Genomic DNA, 24,599 nt, shown 5'->3' with positions numbered 1-24,599 from the left:
GGGAAAATAGCCAGAATCAATAGACCCTTAGGCCAACCACGTGCTGAACTTCAGCCAGTAGGATGGAAGTATTGTTGACGTCATTGTAGGAGATATAGGCGAGGCTCAGCAGCTCTGGGACCTCAGTCTTGTCCAGTCCATCAGCAGAAGAAGAAGAAGAAGAAGAAGAACCATGAAGCGCCAACAGCAGTTGCACTCCAGCACAGTCATGCAGAACAGAATTAAATGGAAAAGTAAGCATTCCATATCACATCTTTCTCTGTTGTTATTACTACTATTATTCAAAGTTTTCATGTCTTGGCCCATGTCTAATGCTTCCTCATCTCTGTTCAACAGGGTCGAGTGCCAACATGCCAAGTTCTGCTGCCATGTCCGGGCCTGTAGCAACCTCGGCTGCCATCCTGTCGAGACCTTCAGCAACAGCATCCAGCGCATCTGAACCAGTAGTGGCCATGTGGGGTCTGGTAGCGCACATAGCCCACTTGATGGAGTAGGACAAGGAGTTGCACTCATCAATTTGTGTGATGAGGACACGCATTCTGCCCCTGACACATCGAATGCTGTTGCTGGTAGTGTTAACGAGATGGAGGTCAGTACTGGTCACCAACATATGACCCATCCCAGCAGAACATCCCTGTGATTGTGCAACCACAGAGTGGATCGAAGTGTGTGAACATTGCTATAGCAGAACATCATGCCTGGGGTTGCATGCGAGAATGGATATTGAAAATGTATCCAAGTGTGTTAAAGTGACAATTTCCGAGTTTGACTGGGGTGAAATATGCCGTCCAGAGCGCTACATCAATGAGCAGATGACTAGAGAGTATTATCCAACTCGTTCTCCCCCAGACATTCGTCTTACTTGTGTGACACTTTCTATTACAACAGTGTATGATGACTGTGCATTATGTGTGAAATCGAGTGACAACTGCGTTTATCTAAGACATACCTCAGCTATGAAGTTATATGTTCTGCACACAGCCACACGTCTTGCATTGGACACACGGAACCATCGGGTGCCTAGCATAGACTCTGCATACAATGATGTTTTAAACATCCTACGTATGCATAGTGTACATATTGATGATCTTAAGCAGCACCTTTGTTCGCACATGAACGCCATACCTAAAGAGAAACAGATTAAATGTGTGTGTGAAAAACCTGAGTAATGTGAGTCATCTATTGGCCTGAGGGAGATATGCACTGAATTTACTGCATGTCAAAAAGCTTTATTTGGTAAATACTGTACAGGTGCGAAGAAGAAGAAGAAGAAGAAGATACATACAAATTGTAATTATATTCCTGAAACACTACACCCCATGTATGATATTTAAATAAATAATTAGCCAACCGTGGTGGCCGAGCAGTTACGAGCTTCAGCCTGGAACTGCGCGACTGGTACGGTCACAGGTTCGAATACTGCCTCTGGCATGGTGTGTATGATGTCCTTAGGTTAGTTAGGTTTAAGTAGTTCTAAGGTCTAGGGGACTGATGACCTCAGATGTTAAGTTCCATAGAGGTCAGAGCAATTTGAACCATTTAAATAAATAATTTATGTATATATAATCTCAAACCGTGCTTGTGTTTTATTTCATACCTCTCTAATTATAATCAAAGTATTACAGTTATTATTTTTTTCGGTGCTATACGAGGTATTGAGATGATCATTGATAAAGTTACTTTTCATGGGTGAAATATATAGCTGTTTCCACTGTGCAGTCAATATAGCTCAGTCAGTTAAGTGATGGAACTATAGTGGCTACACATACTATTATTACACTTTCAAGTGTGTTTTCTATATACAGGGTGGTCCACTGATAGTGACCGGGCCAAATATCTCACGAAATAAGCATCAAACGAAAAAACTACAAAGAACAAAGCTCATCTAGCTTGAAGGGGGAAACCAGATGGCGCTATAGTTGGCCCACTAGATGGCACTACCATAGGTCAAACGGATATCAACTGCGTTTTTTTTTAAATAGGAACCCCCATTTTCTATTAAATATTCGTGTAGTACGTAAAGAAATATGAATGTTTTAGTTGGACCACTTTTTTCGCTTTGTGATAGATGGCGCTGTAATAGTCACAAACGTGTAAGTACGTGATATCATGTAACATTCCCTCAGTGCAGACGGTATTTGCATCGGGATACCTTACGCGTGTGAAAATAGACCGTTTACCAACTGCGGAAAAGGTCGATATCGTGTTGATGTATGGCTATTGTGATCAAAATGCCCAATGGGCGTGTGCTACGTTTGCTTGCACATCAGTGGCAGACAAATTGCGCGAGAATCGGGAATCTCAAAACCGTCGGTGTTGAGAATGCTACATCAACATAGATTGCACCCGTACCATATTTCTATGCACCTGGAATTGCATGGCGATGACTTTGAACGTCGTGCACAGTTCTGCCACTGGGCACAAGAGAAATTATGGGACAATGACAGATTTTTTTGCACGCATTGTATTTAGCGACGAAGCGTCATTCACCAACAGCGGTAACGTAAACCGGCATTATATGCACTATTGGGCAACAGAAAATCCACGATGGCTGCGACAAATGGAACATCAGCGATCTTGGCGGGTTAATGTATGGTGCGGCATTATGGGAGGAAGGATAATTGGCCCCCATTTTATCGATGGCAATCTAAAAGGTGCAATGTATGCTGATTTCCTACGTGATGTTCTACCGATGTTACTACAAGATGTTTCACTGCATGACAGAATGGCGATGTACTTCCAACATGATGGATGCCTGGCACCATAGCTCACGTGCGGTTGAAGCGGTATTGAATAGTATATTTCATGACAGGTGGATTGGTCATTGGAGCACCATACCATGGCATGCACGTTCACCGGATCTGACGTCCCGAGATTTCTTTCTGTAGGGAAAGTTGAAGGATATTTGCTATCCTGATCCACCGACAACGCCTGACAACATGCGTCAGCGCAATGTCAGTGCATGTGCGAACATCACAGAAGGCGAACTACTCGCTATTGAGAGGAATATCATTATACGTATTGTCAAATGCATTTATGTTGACGGACATCATTTTGAGCATTTATTGCCTTAATGTGGTATTTACAGGTGATCACGCTGTAACAGCATGCATTCTCAGAAATGATAAGTTCACAGAGGTAAATGTATCACACTGGAACAACCGAAATAAAATGTTCAAACGTACCTACGTTATGTATTTTAATTTAAAAAAACCTATCCGTTACCAACCGTTCGTCTAAAAATGAGCCATATTTTTGTGACTATTACAGCGCCATCTATCACAAAGCGAAAAAAGTGGTCCAACTAAAACATTCATATTTCTTTACGTACTACACGAATATGTAATAAAAATGGGGGTTACTATTTAAAAAAACGCAGGTGATATACGTTTGACCTATGGCAGCGCCATCTAGTGGGCCAACCATAGCGCCATCTGGTTTCCCCCTCCAAGCTAGACGAGTTTCGTTCTTTGTAGTTTTTTCGTTTGACGCTTATTTCGTGAGATATTTGGCCCGGTCACGATCAGTTGCCCACCCTGTATATCAACTACTTGTTTGTGCGTGACGTAGTTAGTATCATGGCATGGTGGGTGAAACATCCTCATCACAAGAACTTTGTTGTTGGTGACTGGTCCTGTGAAGATGCAAATGAAGACCTGAGGAAGAAGAACAAGAAGAATGGCATTTCCTTCCTAATAATATACGAGCAATTATTGTAAGTCCATTCAATTTTTGGAAGACTAATCCCCTCATGAGTCTGCTAACACATGTAGATGGAGTCCGATTTGAACATGTTTGTGTATTCTCGAAAACACTGTTTCAACCCAAGTATTGGCTATTGCAGGAGGTATTGCACGGTGTAGATGGTGTTACATACACGACATTTAGTGAAAGCAGTGATATCCCCCCAACTGAAATAGCAAAGCCAAACACTGTCTTCATATTTGACGATGTTGCTGTGGAAAACAAAGACCAAATTCGAAACTATTTCTGTTGCGGTCGTCATGTGGGTGCTGATGTATTTTATCTAAGTCAAACGTATTCCAGAATCCCAAAACAGTTGGTTAAGGATAACACAACCCTCATTATAGTCTTCAAACAAGACAACCTGAATTTAAAACACATTTACCAGGCACATGTCGGAACAGACATATCGTTCAATGATTTTGTAAAGATATGTGCAGATTGCTGGAATCATTCACAGTATGGGTTTCTCGTTATTGATAAAACAAGATGACTTTGAACATCGTGTACAGTTCTGCCACTGGGCACAAGAGAAATTATGGGACGATGACAGATTTAACTGAAAAGATCGAGGCTATTGAGGGGAAAATAGACGTAGACTTCCTTGTTGTTGAGATGGGCAATCAGGATCGTAGTAAGAGCAGGAAGAAAATGACCGGATATATGAAGCCTCACGCTGGGGAGATGTCTGATTAGTATACTCCGAGATGTCGATGAAGCAGAAAGTGATTCAGTCGCGTAAAGCAGTTCGTGAGATATTGCGGCTGCTGAGGTTAGGGCATATGGATCGACAGCAAACACTGAGAGAGACCTTTAAGCCAGTTACTGAATCTCTCCGAAGAGTTCTCAGCAAAAACAAAAACATACGATAACGAGGGTGTTGTCATTGATGAATACATTATTCGTCACACCCCTGGTCAGAAAGACAGAACATTCGGCATTAGCAGGGGAAGACCGTACATGTTGGGTACGCATCCTACAACTGTAACTGATGACACAGATTGATGATAGACGGTTTGAGAGAACACCTGGCTTAATGAACCTTATTTTCCTAAGACCTGCCAAAAAACCTATAAATTATTCAGTTAATGATAGGGAAACGTGCCGTGAAATAGTGTATATGACTGGTGTACACAAGATCACGAAAAGCCTGAGCAACAAGAAATATAAAACCAATACTTGACGGCGAAAACAACAACAACAACAACAACAACAGCGGCGGCAGCGGTTATGGTATTGACATTGAGCATAAAGCAGTGAACAATCGAATCCCTCAGTATTATTACGACCCCAACCAACTAATAGATAGACTATGGGTGCTCATGGCATCAACTGCTGCAGGTAATACAGCTCATTCGAATGAGGTTGTTTCAATCTCGGAGCTTGGAGAGAGAGATATCATCGAATAAGTATGGAGACAGTAGTTCCAGAACTGCAAAAACCAGCACGCAAAACATACCCTCACAGACATGTTATGACTTGAGGCAAGCTGGTCTTGTAGATATGAGGGAATATCCACATCAGCATAATGGATTCAAATGTATTTTAAGGTTACTGATACAACTCCAAATTTGCCTGGGCATTGCCTGTCAAAACAAAAACAGGTCGAAATGTCGCGGATGTTTTTGGGCGTTTGCTACAGACAGGAACGAATCAATTCCCAGACAACCTCCAAACCGATCATGGTGGGGAGCTCTACAGCAGGTATTTCAAGACCGTGATGCAGTTTTACGGAATACATCATTACTCAACATCCACTCACCTGAAGGCAAGTATCGTGGAGCGTCTGAACAGAACAATAAAAGGTCGAATGTGGATGCGTTTTAACCTTCGCAGCTCATACAAATGCACAGATATCCTCCCAGAAATAATTTCTCAGTATAATCGAACTAAACATAGTACAATAAAAATGAGACCAATCGATGCTCGTGATAATGGACTCATGGATACGGTGTACTCTTGCATTAAGATGCTGGATCCATGCAAACAGAAATTTAATGTAGGTGATTTGGTGTGTATCTCAAAACACAAGACAGCATTTGAGCAATCATACCAACTGAACTGGTCAACTGAGATATTTACAGTTTCAAAGGTGCAACGAACGAATCCTAGAACTTATATATTGAAGGATAGTAAAGGTGAAGAAATTGCGGGCTGCTTCTACACCGAGAAGTTGCAGAAAAGCTCAGAACCGGATGTTTTTCTCGTGGAGAGTCATAAGACGTCGAGGAAGTAAAGCACTAGTCAAATGGGTTGTTTTTCCTGCTACACAAAACAGTTGGATTGATGCCGGCGATTTGCTATATAATGGGAGTGCATAGTCCACAACCACCACAGTAGCATAACATGCATGCTTGGAGACACATTAGAGGAGGTGGTGGTATTCTAGACAAGCTACCAGTGGAATTACACATCCCTGGGTATAACTACTGTGAACCTGGGACAAAGCTTCAGAAATGCTTGGCGTAAGGAGATTAATCTGCTCGATGAAGCATGTATGGAACACGACATTGCATATGCTGCAAATAAAGATCTATCAAGTCGTCACATTGCGGATAGGATTTTAGCTGATAAGGCTAAGGCGACATGGAGAAGAAAGGATATTGGTATAGGTCAACGCATTGCCTCATTTGCAGTTGATAAAACCATGTGTGGAAAAATTAAGTCGGGTTTAGGAGTGATTAATTTCAAGCGAGCTACGAATGCTGCGCATTGTGCACTAAACAAGGAGGAAGAGGACAAGGACTGTTTGAAGAACTATGTCCTGACAGCAATGTATGCAGCTAAAAACGCATTGAAGCAGAAAGATGTGAGAAGAAGAAGAGGAGAATCGGTTAAAGCACCTCGAGTTCTGCCAGTACCCAAGACATCCGGTGATTTTATTCCGTTTCTCATCCCTGCCCTCTCCACGCTCTCGGCGGTAGGTTCCCTCACTGGTGGTGCTGCAGCTATTGCTCGAAGGGTCAAGAATGTGCAAAACTCCCAAGCACAGTTAGAAGAGGCAAGAAGACATAACCACATGATGGAAGCTGCAGCCAGTGGAAAAGGACTATACTTAAAACCGTACAGGAAAGGGCTTGGTCTATTCATAAATTAAAAAAATAGCCCATTAGCGGTCCTACCAGATCGACCACTCACAAATACAGATCATCTTAAGTTTGTTGGATATAAACTCAAGATACCAAGATTCCATGGTGTATTTATGCGGGATACCTTACTGAAGACTATGTGGAAAACTGGTGAATGTGGTATTGTGAATTTAGATGTTGCTGGTGGCTCCGACACCCACTGGGTGTCATATATTATGAAAAATGCGGAAACCGTCTACTATTTCAACTCATTTGGTGACCTGCAACCACCAGAAGAATTACAACGATACTTCACTCACAGAAGACGTGAGCTCTACAATTATCGACGCTATCAGGACTTTAATACACACCTCAGTAGACATCTATGCATCATGTTTCTCTTGACGTTCACAAAGGAGAAGAAGAAGTTGAGCTTCAGATGCAATGTCATACACTTTGACGTTAAAAGAACTATCATCTGTATTGCGTGCAAATTACTTCTCATCAATTGATTTGAGCGTTGGTGTATTGTATTGTATTTTTATTGATCCAGGCAATCATAGTATTGTACAGCTGTACATGTGATATTGGATAGGTCAAGAGAGCTATTTACAAGTAATTTTTACAAATTGATTTTTACATTATTTTGTAACAAGGAAATTATCTATCTTAAACAAAACAGTTAAAACAAATCATAGAATTGTAAGGTTCTACATACAATATTGGACAGGTCAAGCGAACATATTTGCAGGTAATATTTAATAAATTGATTTTACATTATTTTGCAATGAGGAAGTTAACTATCTTTAACAAAACAGTAAATACAAATGTTGTATGGTAAAATACAAACAGCCAATATAAATGTAATAGTAAAGTAGTCCGGTGTATTTCACAGACATGCACAGTATATAATTTTCAGACCTAATTGAACATTTATCATATTGTTTACATTTTTAACCCCTTTCAAAAAAAGGATCAACTGCATAAAAGCAATGGTCCAAGAGATATTTTTTTAACTTAGGTGTGAAAGCTCTTAGGTTCTTTGTTGCTTTGATTTCATTGGGTAAATTATTATACATTTGTATCCCAACATTCAAAACACTTTTTTGGTAGCAGGTAGTTCTGGACTGAATCATATGTAGGTCAGATTGCTGCCTTGTTGCATAGTTATGAATATCTCCATTGAATTTTGGTGTGCAGTCATTGTTTAACAGGTATGACTTGACAAATGAGACGATATTATAAATGTAAGCAGAGAGCAGTGTCATAATGCCATTGTTTTGAAATGTTGTCTGCATGATTCGTTATGTCTTAGATAACATATTATGCGTATTGCCTTTTTTTGCATTTTGAAAATATATCTACCTCCAGGTGAGTTCCCCCAAAATATGATTCCATACTGTAATGTAGAATGGAAGTAAGCATAATATACATGTATGAGAACAGATTTTGTGACTGATTTTTTGAGTATCCTTAAAATGTAACACAGTTGAGAGCTTTTTTGAGATATGATTTGTGTAAGTCTCCCACTTACGATTTTCTTTAAGCCATATGCCAAGAAACTTGGCAGAGTCCACACACATAAGATCTTGGTTATTTAGAATCACATCAGGCATTTCTTGTTTTTGGGATGAGAGTCTGAAGTTGATGTACGTTGTTTTCTGTATGTTTATAATCAGTTTGTTCTCATTGAACCATTTGCTGAGTGACGACATAAGCGGTTTAATTTTTTGGTTGTGGTCCTCTGTATCAGTGCCCATTATTAGTATACTTCTGTCATCGGCAAATAGTGTGGTATGCCCTGTAGCAAGCTTCGTGCTTATATCATCAATGTGTAGCAGAAACAGTATGGGTCCCAGGATTGAGCCTTGTGGCACACCATATGTAATAGGTATTGTGTCAGAGGAGTGGACAGTAGATTGATGGGTGATTGTATTCTTTTTTTCAAAATTAATTTCAACTTTTTGAAATATGTTTGACAAGTAAGATTCTAACCATTTGTTTGCAATTCCTCTTATACCTTTATTTGCTGACTTCTTAAGGAGTATGGTATGGTCAATTACATCAATGGCTTTGGATAAATCTAAAAAGATACCAGTAGTGATTTCCTTATTATCCAGTGCTTTTAAGATTTTGTTGAGATACTCATAAATAGCTGTGGTAGTTGTCTTTTGCTTTCTAAAACCATGCTGGTGTTTTGTCAATAAGGATAGTTTATTAGTAAAGTCTTCCAATGTGGTGTAAAATAATTTTTCAAATATTTTTGAGAATGAGCTGAGTTGCGCTATGGGCCTTTAATTGGCTACATCATTTTTAGAGCCCTTTTTGTGAAGTGGGGTAATTTTAGAGGTCTTTGGTAGGTCAGGGAAAACTCCATTTGTAAAGGATGCATTTATTATGTGGGTTAGGGGTTCTACAATGGATTCTCCACATTTCATTACAATTAAATCAGGAATGTTGTCACTACCACTGGAGTACTTATTCTTTAGTCCTTTTATAGCTGTAAGTACTTCAGTATTGGAGACTTTGTGAAGAAACATTGATGTCTGTACTGGTATGGTTTCTATTAGTGTTTGGTGTTGAGTATTTGGTCTGCGGCAGTTGTTCTTTATCAGGTTTTCTGCTATTTTGCTAAAATAGTCATTAAAACCATTTACTATTTTTTGGGGATCTGCTGTGACTTCATCATTTAGGTTTAGTTTTAATGTTTTGTTTATAACATGCTGCTTACTGTTTGTTTCATTTTTTACAACTTTCCACAAGTCTTTCATTTTATTGTTAGATTGGAGTAATGCACTGATTGGACTGGAGACGTACAACAGCATCCCAAATATGACTGAGGCTAACAATAAACTGCATCTGGATATTAATGGTGAAATAGATATTGTGGAAATAGAACCAGGTGTATGTGATATTGACGATTTAAACGAAGTCTTCAAACAGTTTGGAAAAGGTTTTGAACCATGTGCAAACATCCGCACACTTAAATCTGAAATAAGAACTGTAAATGCAATGATTGACTTTAACGAGAAAGGTTCAATAGGGCGCCTGCTGGGTTTCACAGAAGGGCAGGTTTTGAAGAAGGATCCAAGTAAATTTTACAAGTCAGATCAAACTGTGGACATACTCCCCATCAGCACAATCCGCGTCGTGTGTAACATTGCAACAAACTCCTATCTCAACAATAGTCTGATTCACACTATTTATGGGGTATAAGGTTGTTGAGACCCCTGCCATTGCAATATACCTTCCAGTGACAGCTCAGACATTGGGCTATTTGGAGCTGTGTATTGTGGATCAGAATAATCAACTTGTTGACTTTCGTGGTGAGGAAATCATTGTACGAGTACATCTAAGGCAGGATGGGTGCATGGTATAAAACAAGTGCACACAATCCACAGCATGCCATTTCGCTACCGAACAGCAAAGTGATAACACCTGCAAACTAAGAGTTCCTTAAATCAGTTGGACTGAAGCCATGCAATGACGTCCTCACTCAGTATACCCAGTCCAGTAGAGTATGATGAGAGAATTATATGTCAGGAATACTTCTCTCATAAACCTTACGCTTCAACCACATTTAACAAGAACGATGAAATCAGGATTGTCATCCAGCAACAAGACACACTTATGCTTCCATGCAAGAGTTTCATGTATCTAGGTGGGTCATTCAAGAAAATCGACGGCAGCGATACAGTGGGATCCAAGCTGACACGTAGCGCTTTAGCATTCCTGTTTCAAGAGATACGCTATGAACTCAGGGGGTCTGAGATCGACCATACACACAATGTTGGCATAACATCAACCCTTAAAACATACGTCTCGGTATCACCAGCAGATCTGCATAGTTTAGAAAATGCAGGATGGTTCGTAGACAATCCAGACGATAGAACAGTTGCAGAGTACAAGCAATTTACTGCCTGCATACCTCTAAAAATGCTTATGGGATACTTTGAGGACATGAGACAGATTATTATGAATGCTAAACAGGAACTCATTCTGGTGCAGTGTGCGACAGACAATAACTCCTACGTTTAAGGAGCTCAAGAGGAGAATATGATCACAATCAGCAAGATAATATGGAAAATGCCTCACATCAGTGTGTCAGACGAGGAGTGTTTGAAGCTTTTAAAAGTCCTTAATTCAGGTACATTTCTGTCATTGACATTTCGCTCATGGGAGATTTTTGAGTACACAGTGTTACCAACTGCGAGCAGACAGACATGGGTTATTAAAACCTCCAGCCATCTAGAGACACCTAGATTGATCATACTTGCGTTTCAGACTGATAGAAGAGGTAATATAGCAAATGATTCCACAGTGTTCGACAATTGCAAGTTAACTAATACCAAAGTCTACCTCAATTCAGAATTCTACCCATATTACAATCTACATCTGCAGTGGAATCAAAATGTATACAGTCAAGCAAATGACATGTATGCAAGGTTTTGCACTTCTTACTATGAAATTGCTGAAGGAGAGGGAGGAGGATGTCTACTCGGTCCACGTAAGTTCGAAGAGCTTTCACCGAAAATCGTAATAGACTGCTCGAAACAGAATGAGATAATTAAATGTGGACCTACAGATGTTTGAATTGAATTTGACTCTTCAACACATTTCCCAGAACACACTGCCACGTATGCTCTAGTTCTACATGACTGTGTGATCAACTACTGCCCGCTCACAGGTGTTTTGCAATGAGCTGTATAAATGAATAGGTACTGCACCATACCTAGAGCATTTCACGATGATGTGTCATGGTGTGAACATCATTGCGGATGCTCAGGGTTTCTATGACAGTGAGTGTAGACAGTTCGTATTTAAAGATGTTGCGTTTGTAGTGTACACACAGTATTCTGGAATAAAGGAGACATTTTCCACAAACATTGCATCACTAAGATCTTTCAAGCGAGTGATGTGTACTGAGACACAGAAAAGTGCAAAGTGGTTAACACATTTCTACCATGTAATTCACTGGGAGGATACCCCATAAAGATATGGTCACTGCGCTTTAATTATTCGATCACATGGACACTATCGTCTATGTGAAGGAGAAGGAGATCATCTCATGGGTGCATCGAATCTTTAAATTTGCTTCTATTCAAGACCTGGAATACTACGGCTGTCCTTCTATCCATCAACTCAAGAACATGTATCAAAAAAGTCCTACTGTACCTGCTTATAAAAATGTAAGTTGGATGAGAAATAAATAATTTTTCTTCCCTAACCTACGTCCTTAGCATGTAAGTTTAATTACGATACTATACCTGCCTCCACCTATACCTGCATTCGACTGGAACTGTCTGACCCACTTACGAGCCTTTGTGCACTGTCACCTGGGGAGTAGCAGTACCTGCGCTATTAATAGGTATTGGCTGTAATATACACAGTCATCAACAAAGAAGAAAACCAGCAGAAGACATTACTGATTTAGATTTCTAGATACACACTCCCCCCCTCCTTCCCCCCCAAATGCCATACCAGCAGCTACATTAAAAAATTAAAAAAACAATGGACAATGTGTTCTAGACTAATCTAGTTTAAGACTGTTTATTTTTAAATAACATTTCTCTATGTATGTATATATGTATGTATTAACGCTTGAAAATGAACGGAACATGTTCGAAACGCGTTGCATTATGTTAGATTAAGCATAAAATAAAATAAAATAAAAAGTGACTGGTAGCAGAAACTTGAAATAGATTGAGGAAGCTACAAAGAGAAATAAAAGGAAAGTTGCTATCTGATGGAAAATCTCTGTCTGGCCAAGGCAGATTGTCAGAAAATGAAATAGACTTTCTTCAGAGTTATTATGGACTGGCCATTAGACAAAATGCACCTCCAAATGATATTACAGCAATGAGAAAAGCTGTATGGCCCACCTACTTTCATAAGTTGTCCACAGGTGACCACCCTGTTCGTGGAATTTGCCCTAAAGGAGCAGATTCTTTGTGTGGTTCCCAAAAACCAAAAGAAAGTGGTCAAATATGCCATCATAAGCATCCTCTTCCTGAGACTGTTATGAATGAAATAAAACCAATTTTCAGAGACCTGAGTGACCCTTTTTTGCTTAATAAATGTCTTCATGGTGGCACTCAGAATGCAAATGAAAGTTTCAACCATTGCATATTGGAAAGATTACCCAAGGATGTTTTTTAGGACTAAACACGCTAAAAGTTGGTGTACTATATGAAGTGAGATGTTTCAATGATAGAGTGATAGGTAGGTTGGAAGTCATGAGAAATTTAGGCATAAAATGTGGCTTTTATATGGAAGATCAGTTGCTTGCATGTGACAATGGGTGCACGAAGCCGAAAGATTCGCTCTTCGAGTTACCAAGAAGCAAGAAGTGCTAAAAGGAATGCCAATAGGAAATTTGAAAATGAAGAAATGCTGCAGGATGAAGACTATGCTTCAGGAATGTTTTGAGGCACAGTTTCATTTGCATTCTGAGTGCCGCCATGAAGGCATTTACTAAGGAAAAAAGGGTCACTCAGGTCTCTGAAAATTGGTTTTATTTTATTCATATCTTCATTCACAATTTCCCACAAGTTGTATTTTTCAGAATTCAGGTACAAATATTTCCTAAAGTTTACAAAGCATTGCTCTAATTTTTTTCTGTTACTTGCAATAGTCTATACTTATGTAGTAGTCCTAAGCTTTAGTGCAGAATCAACTAAATTATAGAAAAAATAACATTTTAAGTAGGGAAAAAAATTATAAAAATTCAAATGTAAGATGTGATACTTTTTATCCTCGTAATATACATAATAGGTGGAATTAAATAAGTCTAGTACCTCAGCCATCTTCTCATGCATATCCAGTAAAAATTTGGTCTCCTTCAAATGTAGAACATAGGATTTGTGGGTTTTATGTAGCGTTGAACTGTAATAACACACTATTAGGATCAAAACGACATTTATTTTGTTGCTTAATAGAGCACAGTCAAAGAAATGTCACTTCGCGTCAGAGATGCCACAGAGGCACCCTCCCTCAGCGGTGCAGAGCGCGGCAGGGCAGAGCTAGCAGACGCCCACAAAAAAATCTTTGTGCCAGCACGACAGGTGGAGGCAGTGTCCGGTGCACGAAGTGTGTGGCCCGAGCACATCATCATCAGAATCCCGCATGTTAGACAGCTGCACAGGTGGTGACGAGTTGAAGGGGCCCTCAGCAGCAGCAGCAACAGGCAAGGTGTCGGTGAAGGCAGGTCAGCAGGGAGCAGTGAAAGTGGCTCTGGGAGGGACTATACAGGCTTTAAATGTTGTACCGAAACTGTACTTGGGCAGCTGTTGAGCAAAATCATGGATGTATTGACACCGTGGTGTAATATGTCATGCAGGCCAGAGTAAGGAGGTTGCAGAGCCACACAAACAGTGTCTTCTTGTAACATGATGAAATTGCACGATTTCAAGTCCTCGTGAACAAACACCTGTGGTGTGGTGTGAGTGCGAGGTACAGGCAGGTGAATAAGGGGTCACGTGAGCACGCACTCCTTCGATGAGGGTCAGCAGGTCAGTAGCGTCCGTTGGAGAAGTGTCCTCGATGAATTCAGCAGGCAGGACGAGCGGATCACCATACAGGTCCTCCTTGTGTGTGGAATGGATTCCCAGCAAAACCCACGGCAGAGTCTCAGACCAAAGCCTGCCATGGTACATGAGTGCAGCTTTTAGAGTTCTGTGCCATTGCTCCACTAGTCCATTGGCCTGCGGATGATATGCAGTCGTGTCCAATTTCGCCACCCCGCACAACTCGCACAGGCGAGCGCAAAGTGACGACTCGAATTGGCGGCCTTGGACCATGGCAAGTGACGGGGCAACCAAATCTAGCCACCCACATCAAAATGAAAGTGTGAGCAATTGTCTCAGCTGTAATGTCCATCAGGGTACCGCCTCAACCCAATTGGTGACGCGGTCGATCATCGAAAGCATGTATTTGTATCCCTTGGATGGGGGAAGAGGACCGACAACATCTATGTACACGTGGTACAGGCGGCCCCTGGGGATGTCGAACTGCCCTAAAGGCAGTTGCATGTCTCTGCTCACCTTGCTCCACTGACAAGGAACGCACGCGCGTGACTGAGTGGCAATCGTGCCACACGCCCGACCAGACAAAACATTCGGTTATGAGTCATGTTGTTGCCCACAGTCCAAGGTGGGCAAGATTATGTAACGCTTCGAAAATTCCGCACCAAAGGTGGGAAGGCACCAATAGGCAGGTGAACCAGTAGAAACGTCGCAGATGATAGGAGTTGACAACCTGTGCAGGGCAATAGATTTGATGACGACCAAAGATCCATCGTCAGAGAGCAGACGTGTGTCCGCGTCTTCAGCCTGAAGTCACGCCAGTTCCTCCAAGTTCAGTGGGGCAGAGATCATCGAAATGTGGGAGAGGTATTTGGCAACTACGTTTTCCACACCGCAGATGTAACAAGCATCCGAAGAATGTTGGCAAATAAAGTCCATGTACCGTGTGCAGCGTGGTGGGAGATCTTTCGCCAGTTTGCGGATCACGTCAATAAGAGGGTTATGGTCCAAATAGATGGTGAAATCGCATCCTTCGACATCACCCTTGAAATGTTTGACTGCCTCATAAAACGCCAGGAGCTCACGGTTGAAGACCGACGATTTACGCTGACTGCTTGTTAGCTTTTTTGAGAAGAAACGGCGCAGCTGCGTTGAGTCTGCAGTGTGCTGTTGGAGGACAGCACCTACTGCCGACTCCCTAGCATCAGTAGTGATAGAAATCTGCCCCTTGGGGGTAGCCTGCATGATGGCCGATTTCAAATTGTCGAAAGCATCTAGCATGGGCCTAGTCCAGTCCAATTTACGCTTTCCCATTGTATTTTTACTGGAGAGGGAGTCAGTTAGACCCGACTGGGCGGAGGCAGCCTGAGGTGTATGTCGTTGATAAAGTTCACCATTCCTAGGAAACGGCGCAGTTGTGTGTAATCCTCAGGGAGAGCCAGAGTCAGGATGTTCGCAGTTCGTGAATCAGTAGGGCGGAGGCCATCAGCCGAGACTGTATGGCCAAGGAAAGTAACTGGAACAGAGCTGCGATTTATCATGGTGGATAACCGTGCCATTGGCCCCAAGAGCCACACGAACTGCGTCAAGGAAGAGGTAAGTATGTCATCCAAATAGGCAAAAGCGAAAGGAAGTGATAGCAAAATCGAATCAATGAAACATTGCCACATCTGCGCAGTGTTTTTTAAACCATAGGGCGTAAAGCAGTATTCAAAAAGGCCGAAAGGCATAATGATCACCATTTTTGGAATGTCCGGCAGGTGCATTGGAATTTGGTGATATGCCTTCGAACAGTCCAAGACAGAAAAGAACTTCGAGCCATGCAGTAACTGCGTGAAATCCTGGATATGAGGAACTGGACAGTCGTCTATAATAGTCCTAACATTAAGGGACCTGTAGTCGCCACACATGTGGAGTGAACCATCTTTCTTAGGCACCAGATGGATGGGAGAGGAGCAGTTACTGTCCGATGGTTAGAACGCACCCGAAGCCAGTAAATCCTGAACTCTCTCTTTTGCTCACAACAATTTGGAAACATTAAGACGTTGAGTTTTATGACATATGGGAGGCCCATCCATGGTGCAGATTCGGTGGCAGGTGCCATTGCCGATTGCCGAGACCCGCAAAGGGAAGCACGCAGGGTGGGGCGAGAGGGGGGGGGGGGGGCACGGGCGGTGGTGTTTGAATAACGTCAATGTCTGGGACAGCGTGTACGAAGTGTCAGCAGTAGGCATGGTAGCTATGGAAAGTGAGCGATCCCGCGAAGCAGGGACATAAGCGTCCGAGCTGGGCTGGAGTGTCGTGGGCGGAGCCTCGGCTGGAGACAGGAATGGTGGGCGTGGCACAATGGCCACACGATGTGAAGGATCCTGAGAATTGGGGGCAGGAGTGTCCCGCAGGTCCAATTGTATTAGCAAAGAACCAGCAGCAGGAAAGGTGCAGCTAGACACAGGAGTGAAGCAGAGTGAAGACACTGTAGGAGAGGGAGGTTGCGTTGACAGGAGCGGCTGTGCAGAGAGGCAGTGTAAGGTAATCCGTGCACGAGCCAATTCAGCGGAGGCAGTAGCAATGCGGGAGCGTAGCTCCAGTTTAAGAGTACGTAGTCCGTCGATCTGCTTGCGGATGTCCGATAAATCGGAGAGGCGAACCGTAATATCTTCGAGCAGTGAAACACATGAGAGAGTGTGGCCAAGGATGTGAAGAGCGGAGACGTGCTGCACTTGTTCAGGTACGGAATGGTAGAACCAGACACGTGGTGGAGCGTAGCAGCCTGGAGGTCCCGTGAAAGCTCGTAATAGTGTAAAACGTCCAACCCAACCACAGGTTCGTCCATGATGGTGACGTGGAAGGCCAAGGAAATGTTATCCCTGGACACAGATGAAGCAACATCTTGATTTGGGGGGGGGGGGGGGGGGGCAATGACATCAGGCAAGTAAGAATCTGTGACCCCTACACGTATGAGAGTTCAGAGTACAGTTCTCGAACTGCATCTGCACATCGAACTAACTGGAAGGCGACTGCTTAACTGGAGGGTGAAACACAATGTCCTTCACATGATTATCGTTCACTGTCGGTGAGTGGCATGCAATTTCTGGGTGGTGTGCACTGTCTGGGTGGCAGGCCCTGCTGTGTAGTAGCATTTGATGGTGACCATGTTGGGCTGGCAATGGTTAAGTGGCTGCTGGCATGGCAGGGGCCAGTAAATTGTTCACTTTTAACCAACTGTACACTAGGAACACTATTAAATACGAAAGGCCAATTGCTAGGGTACGACACACTTCCACAAATCGACACTGGAAGATCCATTGTTCTCAAGACAATGTGGGCCGACACATGGAGTCTGTCACTGATGAAAATAATTCCCGAATGCACAGTGTTGAAGTCAGGGTCACCACTGTGGGTTTTTGTGGCGTTGAACCATAACAATGCACTTTCATGATCGAAACAACACTTATTTTGTCACTTAATAGAGTGAATACAGAAAAATGGCTGTCGAACGTAGTGCTAGAACACAAAGAAAAAGAAGCAAAACAAAGAGCAAAGTCAAAGAACTGTCACGTCATTTCAGAGATGCCACAGATTAAATGGTATTTCAATTTGAAGAAGCATTTTGGAAAAAAATTGCATCAATTTCTTTGTAATTTTTAAATAACCCTAAGCAGGTTCAAAAATATTGAAAATACTTCTAATTTGTTTAGAAAGTTGCTGCATTACCCGATATCAACAAAAAAATCTGTAAAACATATACATTATAAACAGTACCTGAAAGAAATAGGTGTTAATTTTTACATACTATTGAGCCAGAAAAGTACCCTGTATCCTTAATTGTGAACCCAATTTAGGTCTTTCCTAATTACATATGTATATTTGGGTTCGTTATGAATAAGCTTTACTTTTTTCCATTGCAGTCCTAACAACTGTTAAGAAAACATGTTGTTTTGTCATGATTGTGTTCAAGTTCTGCACACTGCATAGATAATGCTTTCACATCAAATTGTATTTCACCTATTGGTGTGTGTGTGTGTGTGTGTGTGTGTGTGTGTGTGTGTGTGTGTGTGTGTGTGTGTGTGAGAGAGAGAGAGAGAGTGAGTGAGTGAGTGAGTGAGTGAGTTTCTGTGGTAATAGGTGGTGCTAACAGACTACTTTTTTTGCAGGTTCCATATTGGTAATAATCTGTGCAGTCATTGTGTACTTCACAGATGTGTATGTAGCCAAGTTTGTGGATCCTGTCTTGTCTATCATCTCGGCAGTGTCCCTTCTAGTGCTAAGTTACCCATACAGTAAGTAAAGGAAGAAACATGTCTTCATATTTCTACACCACATATTAGTGTGCATCTTATTAACTACATTGTACTGTTACAGTGAAGGAGTCAGGATTGATCCTTCTTCAGACAATACCAGATACGATCAACATAGACTCATTCAGAGTAGAGCTCATACGAGAGTTCCCTGACATCATAAATGTGCATGACCTGCATGTGTGGAGACTGACACCAAGCAAGGTGTTTTGCACAGCACATATAATTTTTCTTAATCCAAAGGTGAGAAACTGATATGAATATCATAATTAAGTAACCATTGACATAAAAATTGTTCTAAGATTGAAATTCTTCAAATTTCTCAAGGAATTGTTAGAAAGGTCTTAAATAACATACGCTGACATTAAATTTGATTCCTTGTGACACAAATAAAAATAATCACTGTCGTACATATAGGACACTGGGTACTTGCAGTGTTCGAACATGCAAAATGAGAAAGTTATCAGAGTATACAGTATGGCTGTTTGGGTCACTGACTCACTTGAGCATCATTTTCACAACATAACTTCTCAAAGGATATGCGTTTTCAGAGACATCCATCTCACAGTGATGATCCAAATTATATAACAGTAGCCATTACTTCCACACAAAGCCCAAAATTTATAGTCAGATCTAATGGGTTTCCCTTTTAGAAATTGTTTCAGAGAATGACAGTTATAATACCTAACCATCATTTCATCAAATGAAAAAATTTGCGTAAAAAATTTCCCATTTGTGGAAACTTTTATTCATAGTGACAGTAAGACTTTGCTCTTGACCCTTCAGTTCCTTTCAATTGCATTTGCTTCATTATTATCTGTGGAATGGAATGATGCTTTTAGTGCAAGGTATTTATTATATGGTATGAACTTTTTACAAGTGACACTATCATATCACAGCTTGCTAACAACTAATCTCTCTGGTTGGACAATCTGTAGTACCAGATAAAATTATGAAACCAATACAATGTTTCAATCATCTACTGAGGTAGAAAAATATGGCTCATTTTCCCAGTTTTTAACTTATTTTTCAAGTTCTTTCATAACTCTTTAGCAACTCAGAAGAAAGAAACTCTTTAGTGGGATACAACGTAGTAGATAATTAACAATATTTTAAAAGTATCATCATCATCATCATCATCAAAACCCTATTGGTCATTTTATCAACATTAGGTCATAACTTAATCATGTCTGCCTATGTTGTTGTTGTTGTTGTGGTGGTCTTCAGTCCAGAGACTGGTTTGATGCAGCTCTCCATGCTACTCTATCCTGTGCAGGCTTCTTCATCTCTCAGTATTACTGCAACCTACATCCTTCTGAATCTGTTTAGTGTATTCATCTCTTGGTCTCCCTCTATGATTTTTACCCTCCACACTGCCCTCCAATACTAAATTGGTGATCCCTTGATGCCTCAGAATATGCTGTACCAACCAAACCCTTCTTCTAGTCAAGATGCACCACAAATTTCTCTTCTCTCCAATTCTATTCAATACCTCCTCATTATTTATATGACCTACCCATCTAATCTTCAGCATTCTTTTGTAGCACCACATTTCGAAAGCTTCTATTCTCTTCTTGTCTAAACTATTTATCATCCACTTTTCACTTCCATACATGGCTACACTCCATACGTGGCTACACTCTATACAAATACTTTCAGAAATGACTTGCTTTAAGTGTCTCATTTCCTAATCTAATTCCCACAGCATCACCCGATTTAATTCGACTACATTCCATTATCCTCATTTTGCTTTTGTTGATGTTCATCTTATATCCTCCTTTCAAGACACTGTCCATTCCGTTCAGCTGCTCTTTCAGGTCCTTTCTGTCTCTGACAGAATTACAGTGTCATCGGTGAACCTCAAAGTCTTTATTTCTTCTCCATGGGTCTTAATTCCTACTACAAATTTTTCTTTTATTTCCTTTACTGATCGCTCAATATACAGATTGAATAACATCAGGGAGAGGCTACAACCCTGTCTCATTCCCTTCCCAACCACTGCTTCCCTTTCATACCCCTTGACTCATATGACTGCCATCTGGTTTCTGTACAAATTGTAAATAGCCTTTCGCTCCCTGTATTTTACCCCTGCCACCTTCAGAATTTGAAAGAGAGTATTCCAGTCAACATTGTCAAAACCTTTCTCTAAGTCTACAAATGCTAGAAACGTAGGTGCCTTTTGTTAATCTTTCTTCTAAGATAAGTCGTAGGGTCAATATTGCCTCAGGTGTGCCAACATTTCTACGGAATCCAAACTGATCTTCCCTGAGGTTGGCTTCTACCAGTTTTTCCATTCATCTGTAAAGAATTCATGTTAGTATTTTGCAGCTGTGGCTTATTAAACTGATAGTTCAGTAATTTTCACACCTGTCAACACTTTCTTTCTTTGGGATTGGAATTATTGTGTTCTTCTTTAAGTCTGAGGGAATTTCGCCTCTCTCATACATCTTGCCCATGAGATGGTAGAGTTTTGTTAGGCCTGACTCTCCCAAGGCCGTCAGTAGTTCTAATGGAATGTTGTCTAATCCCGGGGCCTTGTTTCGACTCAGGTCTTTCAGTGCTATGTCAAACTCTTCACGCAGTTTCCCAGGCTGTGGCTAAGCCATGTCTCCACAGTATCCTTTCTTTCAGGAGTGCTAGTTCTGCAAGGTTCGCAGGAGAGCTTCTGTAAAGTTTGGAAGGTAGGAGACGAGATACTGGCAGAAGTAAAGCTGTGAGTACCGGGCGTGAGTCGTGCTTCGGTAGCTCTGTTGGTAGAGCACTTGCCCACGAAAGGCAAAGGTCCCGAGTTTGAGTCTCGGTCGGGGACACAGTTTTAATCTGCCAGGAAGTTTCTTCACGCAGTGTCATATCTCCTATTTCATCTTCATCTACATTCCCTTCCATTTCTATAATATTGTCCTCAAGAACATCACCCTTGTATAGACCCTTTATATACTCCTTCCACCTTTCTGCTTTCCCTTCTTTGCTTAGAACTTGGTTTCCATCTGAGCTCTTGATATTCATGCAAGTGGTTCTCTTTTCTCCAAAGGTCTCTTTAATTTTCCTGTAGGCTGTATCTATCTTACCCCTGGTGATATGCACCTCTACATCCTTACATTTGTCCTCTAGCCATCCCTGCTTAGCCATTTTGCACTTCCTGTCGATCTCATTTTTGAGGCGTTAGTATTCCTCTTGGCTGCTTCATTTACTGCATTTTTATATTTTCTCCTTTCATCAATTAAATTCAATATCCCTTCTGTTACCCATGGATTTCTACTAGCCCTCATCTTTTTGCCTACTTGATCCTCTGCTACCTTCATTATTTCATCTCTCAAAGCTACCCAGTCTTCTTCAACTGTATTTCATTCCCTAATGCTCTCCCTGAAGCTCTCTATAATCTCTGGTTCGTTCAGTTTATCCAGGCCCCATCTCCTCAAATTCCCACCTTTTTGCAGTTTCTTCAGTTTTAGTCTACAGTTTATAACCAGTAGATTGTGGTCAGAGTCTACATCTGCCCCTGGAAATGTCTTACAATTTAAAACCTAGTTCCTAAATCTCTGTCTTACCATTACCTGACACCTTTTAGTATCTCCAGGGTTTTTCCAAGTATACAACCTTCTTTCATGATTCTTAAATGAAGTGTTAACTATGATTAAGTTAGGCTCTGTGCAAAATTCTACCATGTTTCCTTCTCTTCCTTTTCCTACTATCGAGTTCCAGTCACCCAGGACTACTAAATTTTCATCTCCCTCACTATCTGAATAATTTCTTTTATCTCATCATACATTTCATCAATGTCTTCTTCATCTGCAGAGCTAGTTGGCATATAAACTTGTACTATTGTGGTAGGTGTGGGCTTCGTATCTATCTTGGCGTTCACTCTGCTGTTTGTAGTAGCTTACCCGCATTCCTATTTTCCTATTCATTATTAAACCTACTCCTGCATTACCCCTATTTGATTCTGTATTTATAACACTGTATTCACCTGACCAAAAGTCTTGTTCCTCCTGCCACCGAACTTCACTAATTCCCACTATATGAAACTTTAACCTACTCCTTTCCCTTTTTAAATTTTCTAACCTACCTGCCCTATTAAGGGATCTGACATTCCACGCTCCTATCTGTAGAATGCCAGTTCTCTTTCTCCTGATAACGATGTCCTCTTGAGTAGTCCCTGCCTGGAGATCCAAATTGGGGACTATTTTACCTCCGGAATATTTTACCCAAGAGGATGCCATCATCATTTAACCATTCAGTAAAGCTGCATGCCCTCAGGAAAAATTACAGCTGTAGTTTCCCCTTGCTTTCAGCCTTTCGCAGTACCAGCACAGCAAGGCCGTTTAGGTTAGTGTTAAAAGGCCAGATCAGTCAATCATCCAGACTGTTGCCCCTGCAACTACTGAAAAGGCAGCTGCTGCTCTTCAGGAACCACACGTTTGTCTGGCCTCTCAACAGGTACCCGTCCATTGTGGTTGCATCTACGGTACGGCCATCTGTATCATTGCGGCACTCAAGCCTCCTCACTAACAGCAAGGTCCATGTTTCATGGGGGGCTGATAAAAAAGTATTCTGCAGCCTCCCAGACCAATTAGAATGCTCTTTAGATATGTATTAGAATTCTTTAAAGAAAATCAAATCGATTAGAGGTTTTCACCAAGAATTTTGTGCAGCCGGCATAAATAGATTTCAGACATTTACATATGAAAGAATGTAATATGCTTACCCTTATCATGAGACTGCTAGCAAAGAGTATAGTAAGTCATGTGCACAGGGGGAAAAAAAAATCACTGATGTTGACATTAGGATTTATACACACTAAGAAGTTGTCTCGATTTGGAGTGTAGTTGCAGTTGAAAGTGTAAGTTTCACTGTCCTTCAAAGTAATCACCAGCATTGTGCGTAACCCATTGCCATTGATGTGGAGGCCATACGATACTGTCAACAGTGCCCCAGTTATGTTGACAGAGTGCAGTGGTCTATTGCCTAACAATTACTGAAATGAATTCAATGGAGTGCTTCCTTCAGTTGAATCAGTAGTTTTGAAAAGGGCAATTTTTGGGAAATCAATTAAAACTGTTATTTTTTAAATTGATTTTTATTTTTTAAAGAATTTTTTATTGATGCATATATTTAACATCTATTGTATACAATAATTGCAAGTGATGATCTTTTTTTGTTTTTGCAAAAAAAGTTTAAAGTAAGTGGACTTATGCCATTTTCAAAAAAAGGGAAATTTGAATAATAGCACTTTCTAAGAAAATGTGTTCTTTATTTAATGTTGAATTTGAATATGTTAACATTGTATCAAAAAAACCATTACTTATTTGTATTATCAACAAAAAATGACAAAATATGTGCATTTTAAGGTTGTATTTTATATTCAGTCATCATTGAGTTCTTCGTCTTGTCAGCCATTCACATATTTCTTCATAAAAGGGAAGATGCCCCTGTGGAATGTACTTTACCAACTTTTTAATATCTTCAGCTTTCTTATGGTTGATTGGGCACTTGTTGTGGTAAGCCTCCTCTGTTGGTAAGGAAATGTTTCCTGCCTTAGCCAGAGTAAAGTGGTGTACTTTTAACCAATCAGTATGTTCATTAGCTTTTAACACACCAGGATTATATTTTTCACACTGCAACATGAAATACTTTGATAAATTAAAATCAATTTTGTCCTTTTTTGGCACCCTATTTCCCAAAGATTCAGTCGAAGTGGTTTTGTTAAATCTTCCCACCAACCTTTAAACTCAATACTGAAAGATTTTTCATGCAGTATGCAAGTAAATTTACATTTTGAATTTGATTCAGCTACTTTCATTACATACTCTGTAGGCAAGTACACATGATCATGCCCCTTTATATATCTTTCAATTACCCCAAAGTAACGGTCACAGGGAAGAAAAGAGTGCCACCGTGTAGGACAATATTGTACAATTTTGTTGAATCTTCCTGTTGAAACCAGACTCATAATAAAGAGTGTGACT

General features: G+C 40.9%; 1 protein-coding gene across 3 annotated transcripts in view; it reads left to right on the top strand.

Moving 5' to 3' along the window:
* The window catches only part of LOC124621799 (zinc transporter 1), a 338,684-nt gene that overhangs the window by 266,606 nt on the left and 47,479 nt on the right, over positions 1–24,599 (top strand). For all 3 annotated transcript variants that reach the window (XM_047147236.1, XM_047147234.1, XM_047147235.1), the window contains exons 6-7: positions 18,490–18,615; positions 18,698–18,876. In XM_047147236.1, coding sequence (XP_047003192.1) covers positions 18,490–18,615; positions 18,698–18,876 — 305 coding nt within the window. The remainder of the gene's footprint in view (positions 1–18,489; positions 18,616–18,697; positions 18,877–24,599) is intronic.

Source organism: Schistocerca americana, chromosome 7 (assembly GCF_021461395.2).
Source record: "Schistocerca americana isolate TAMUIC-IGC-003095 chromosome 7, iqSchAmer2.1, whole genome shotgun sequence".
Classification (NCBI taxonomy): Eukaryota; Metazoa; Arthropoda; class Insecta; order Orthoptera; family Acrididae; genus Schistocerca; species Schistocerca americana.
The sequence above is the reverse complement of the archived record's forward strand: the minus strand, read 5'-3'. Positions and strand labels throughout refer to the sequence as shown.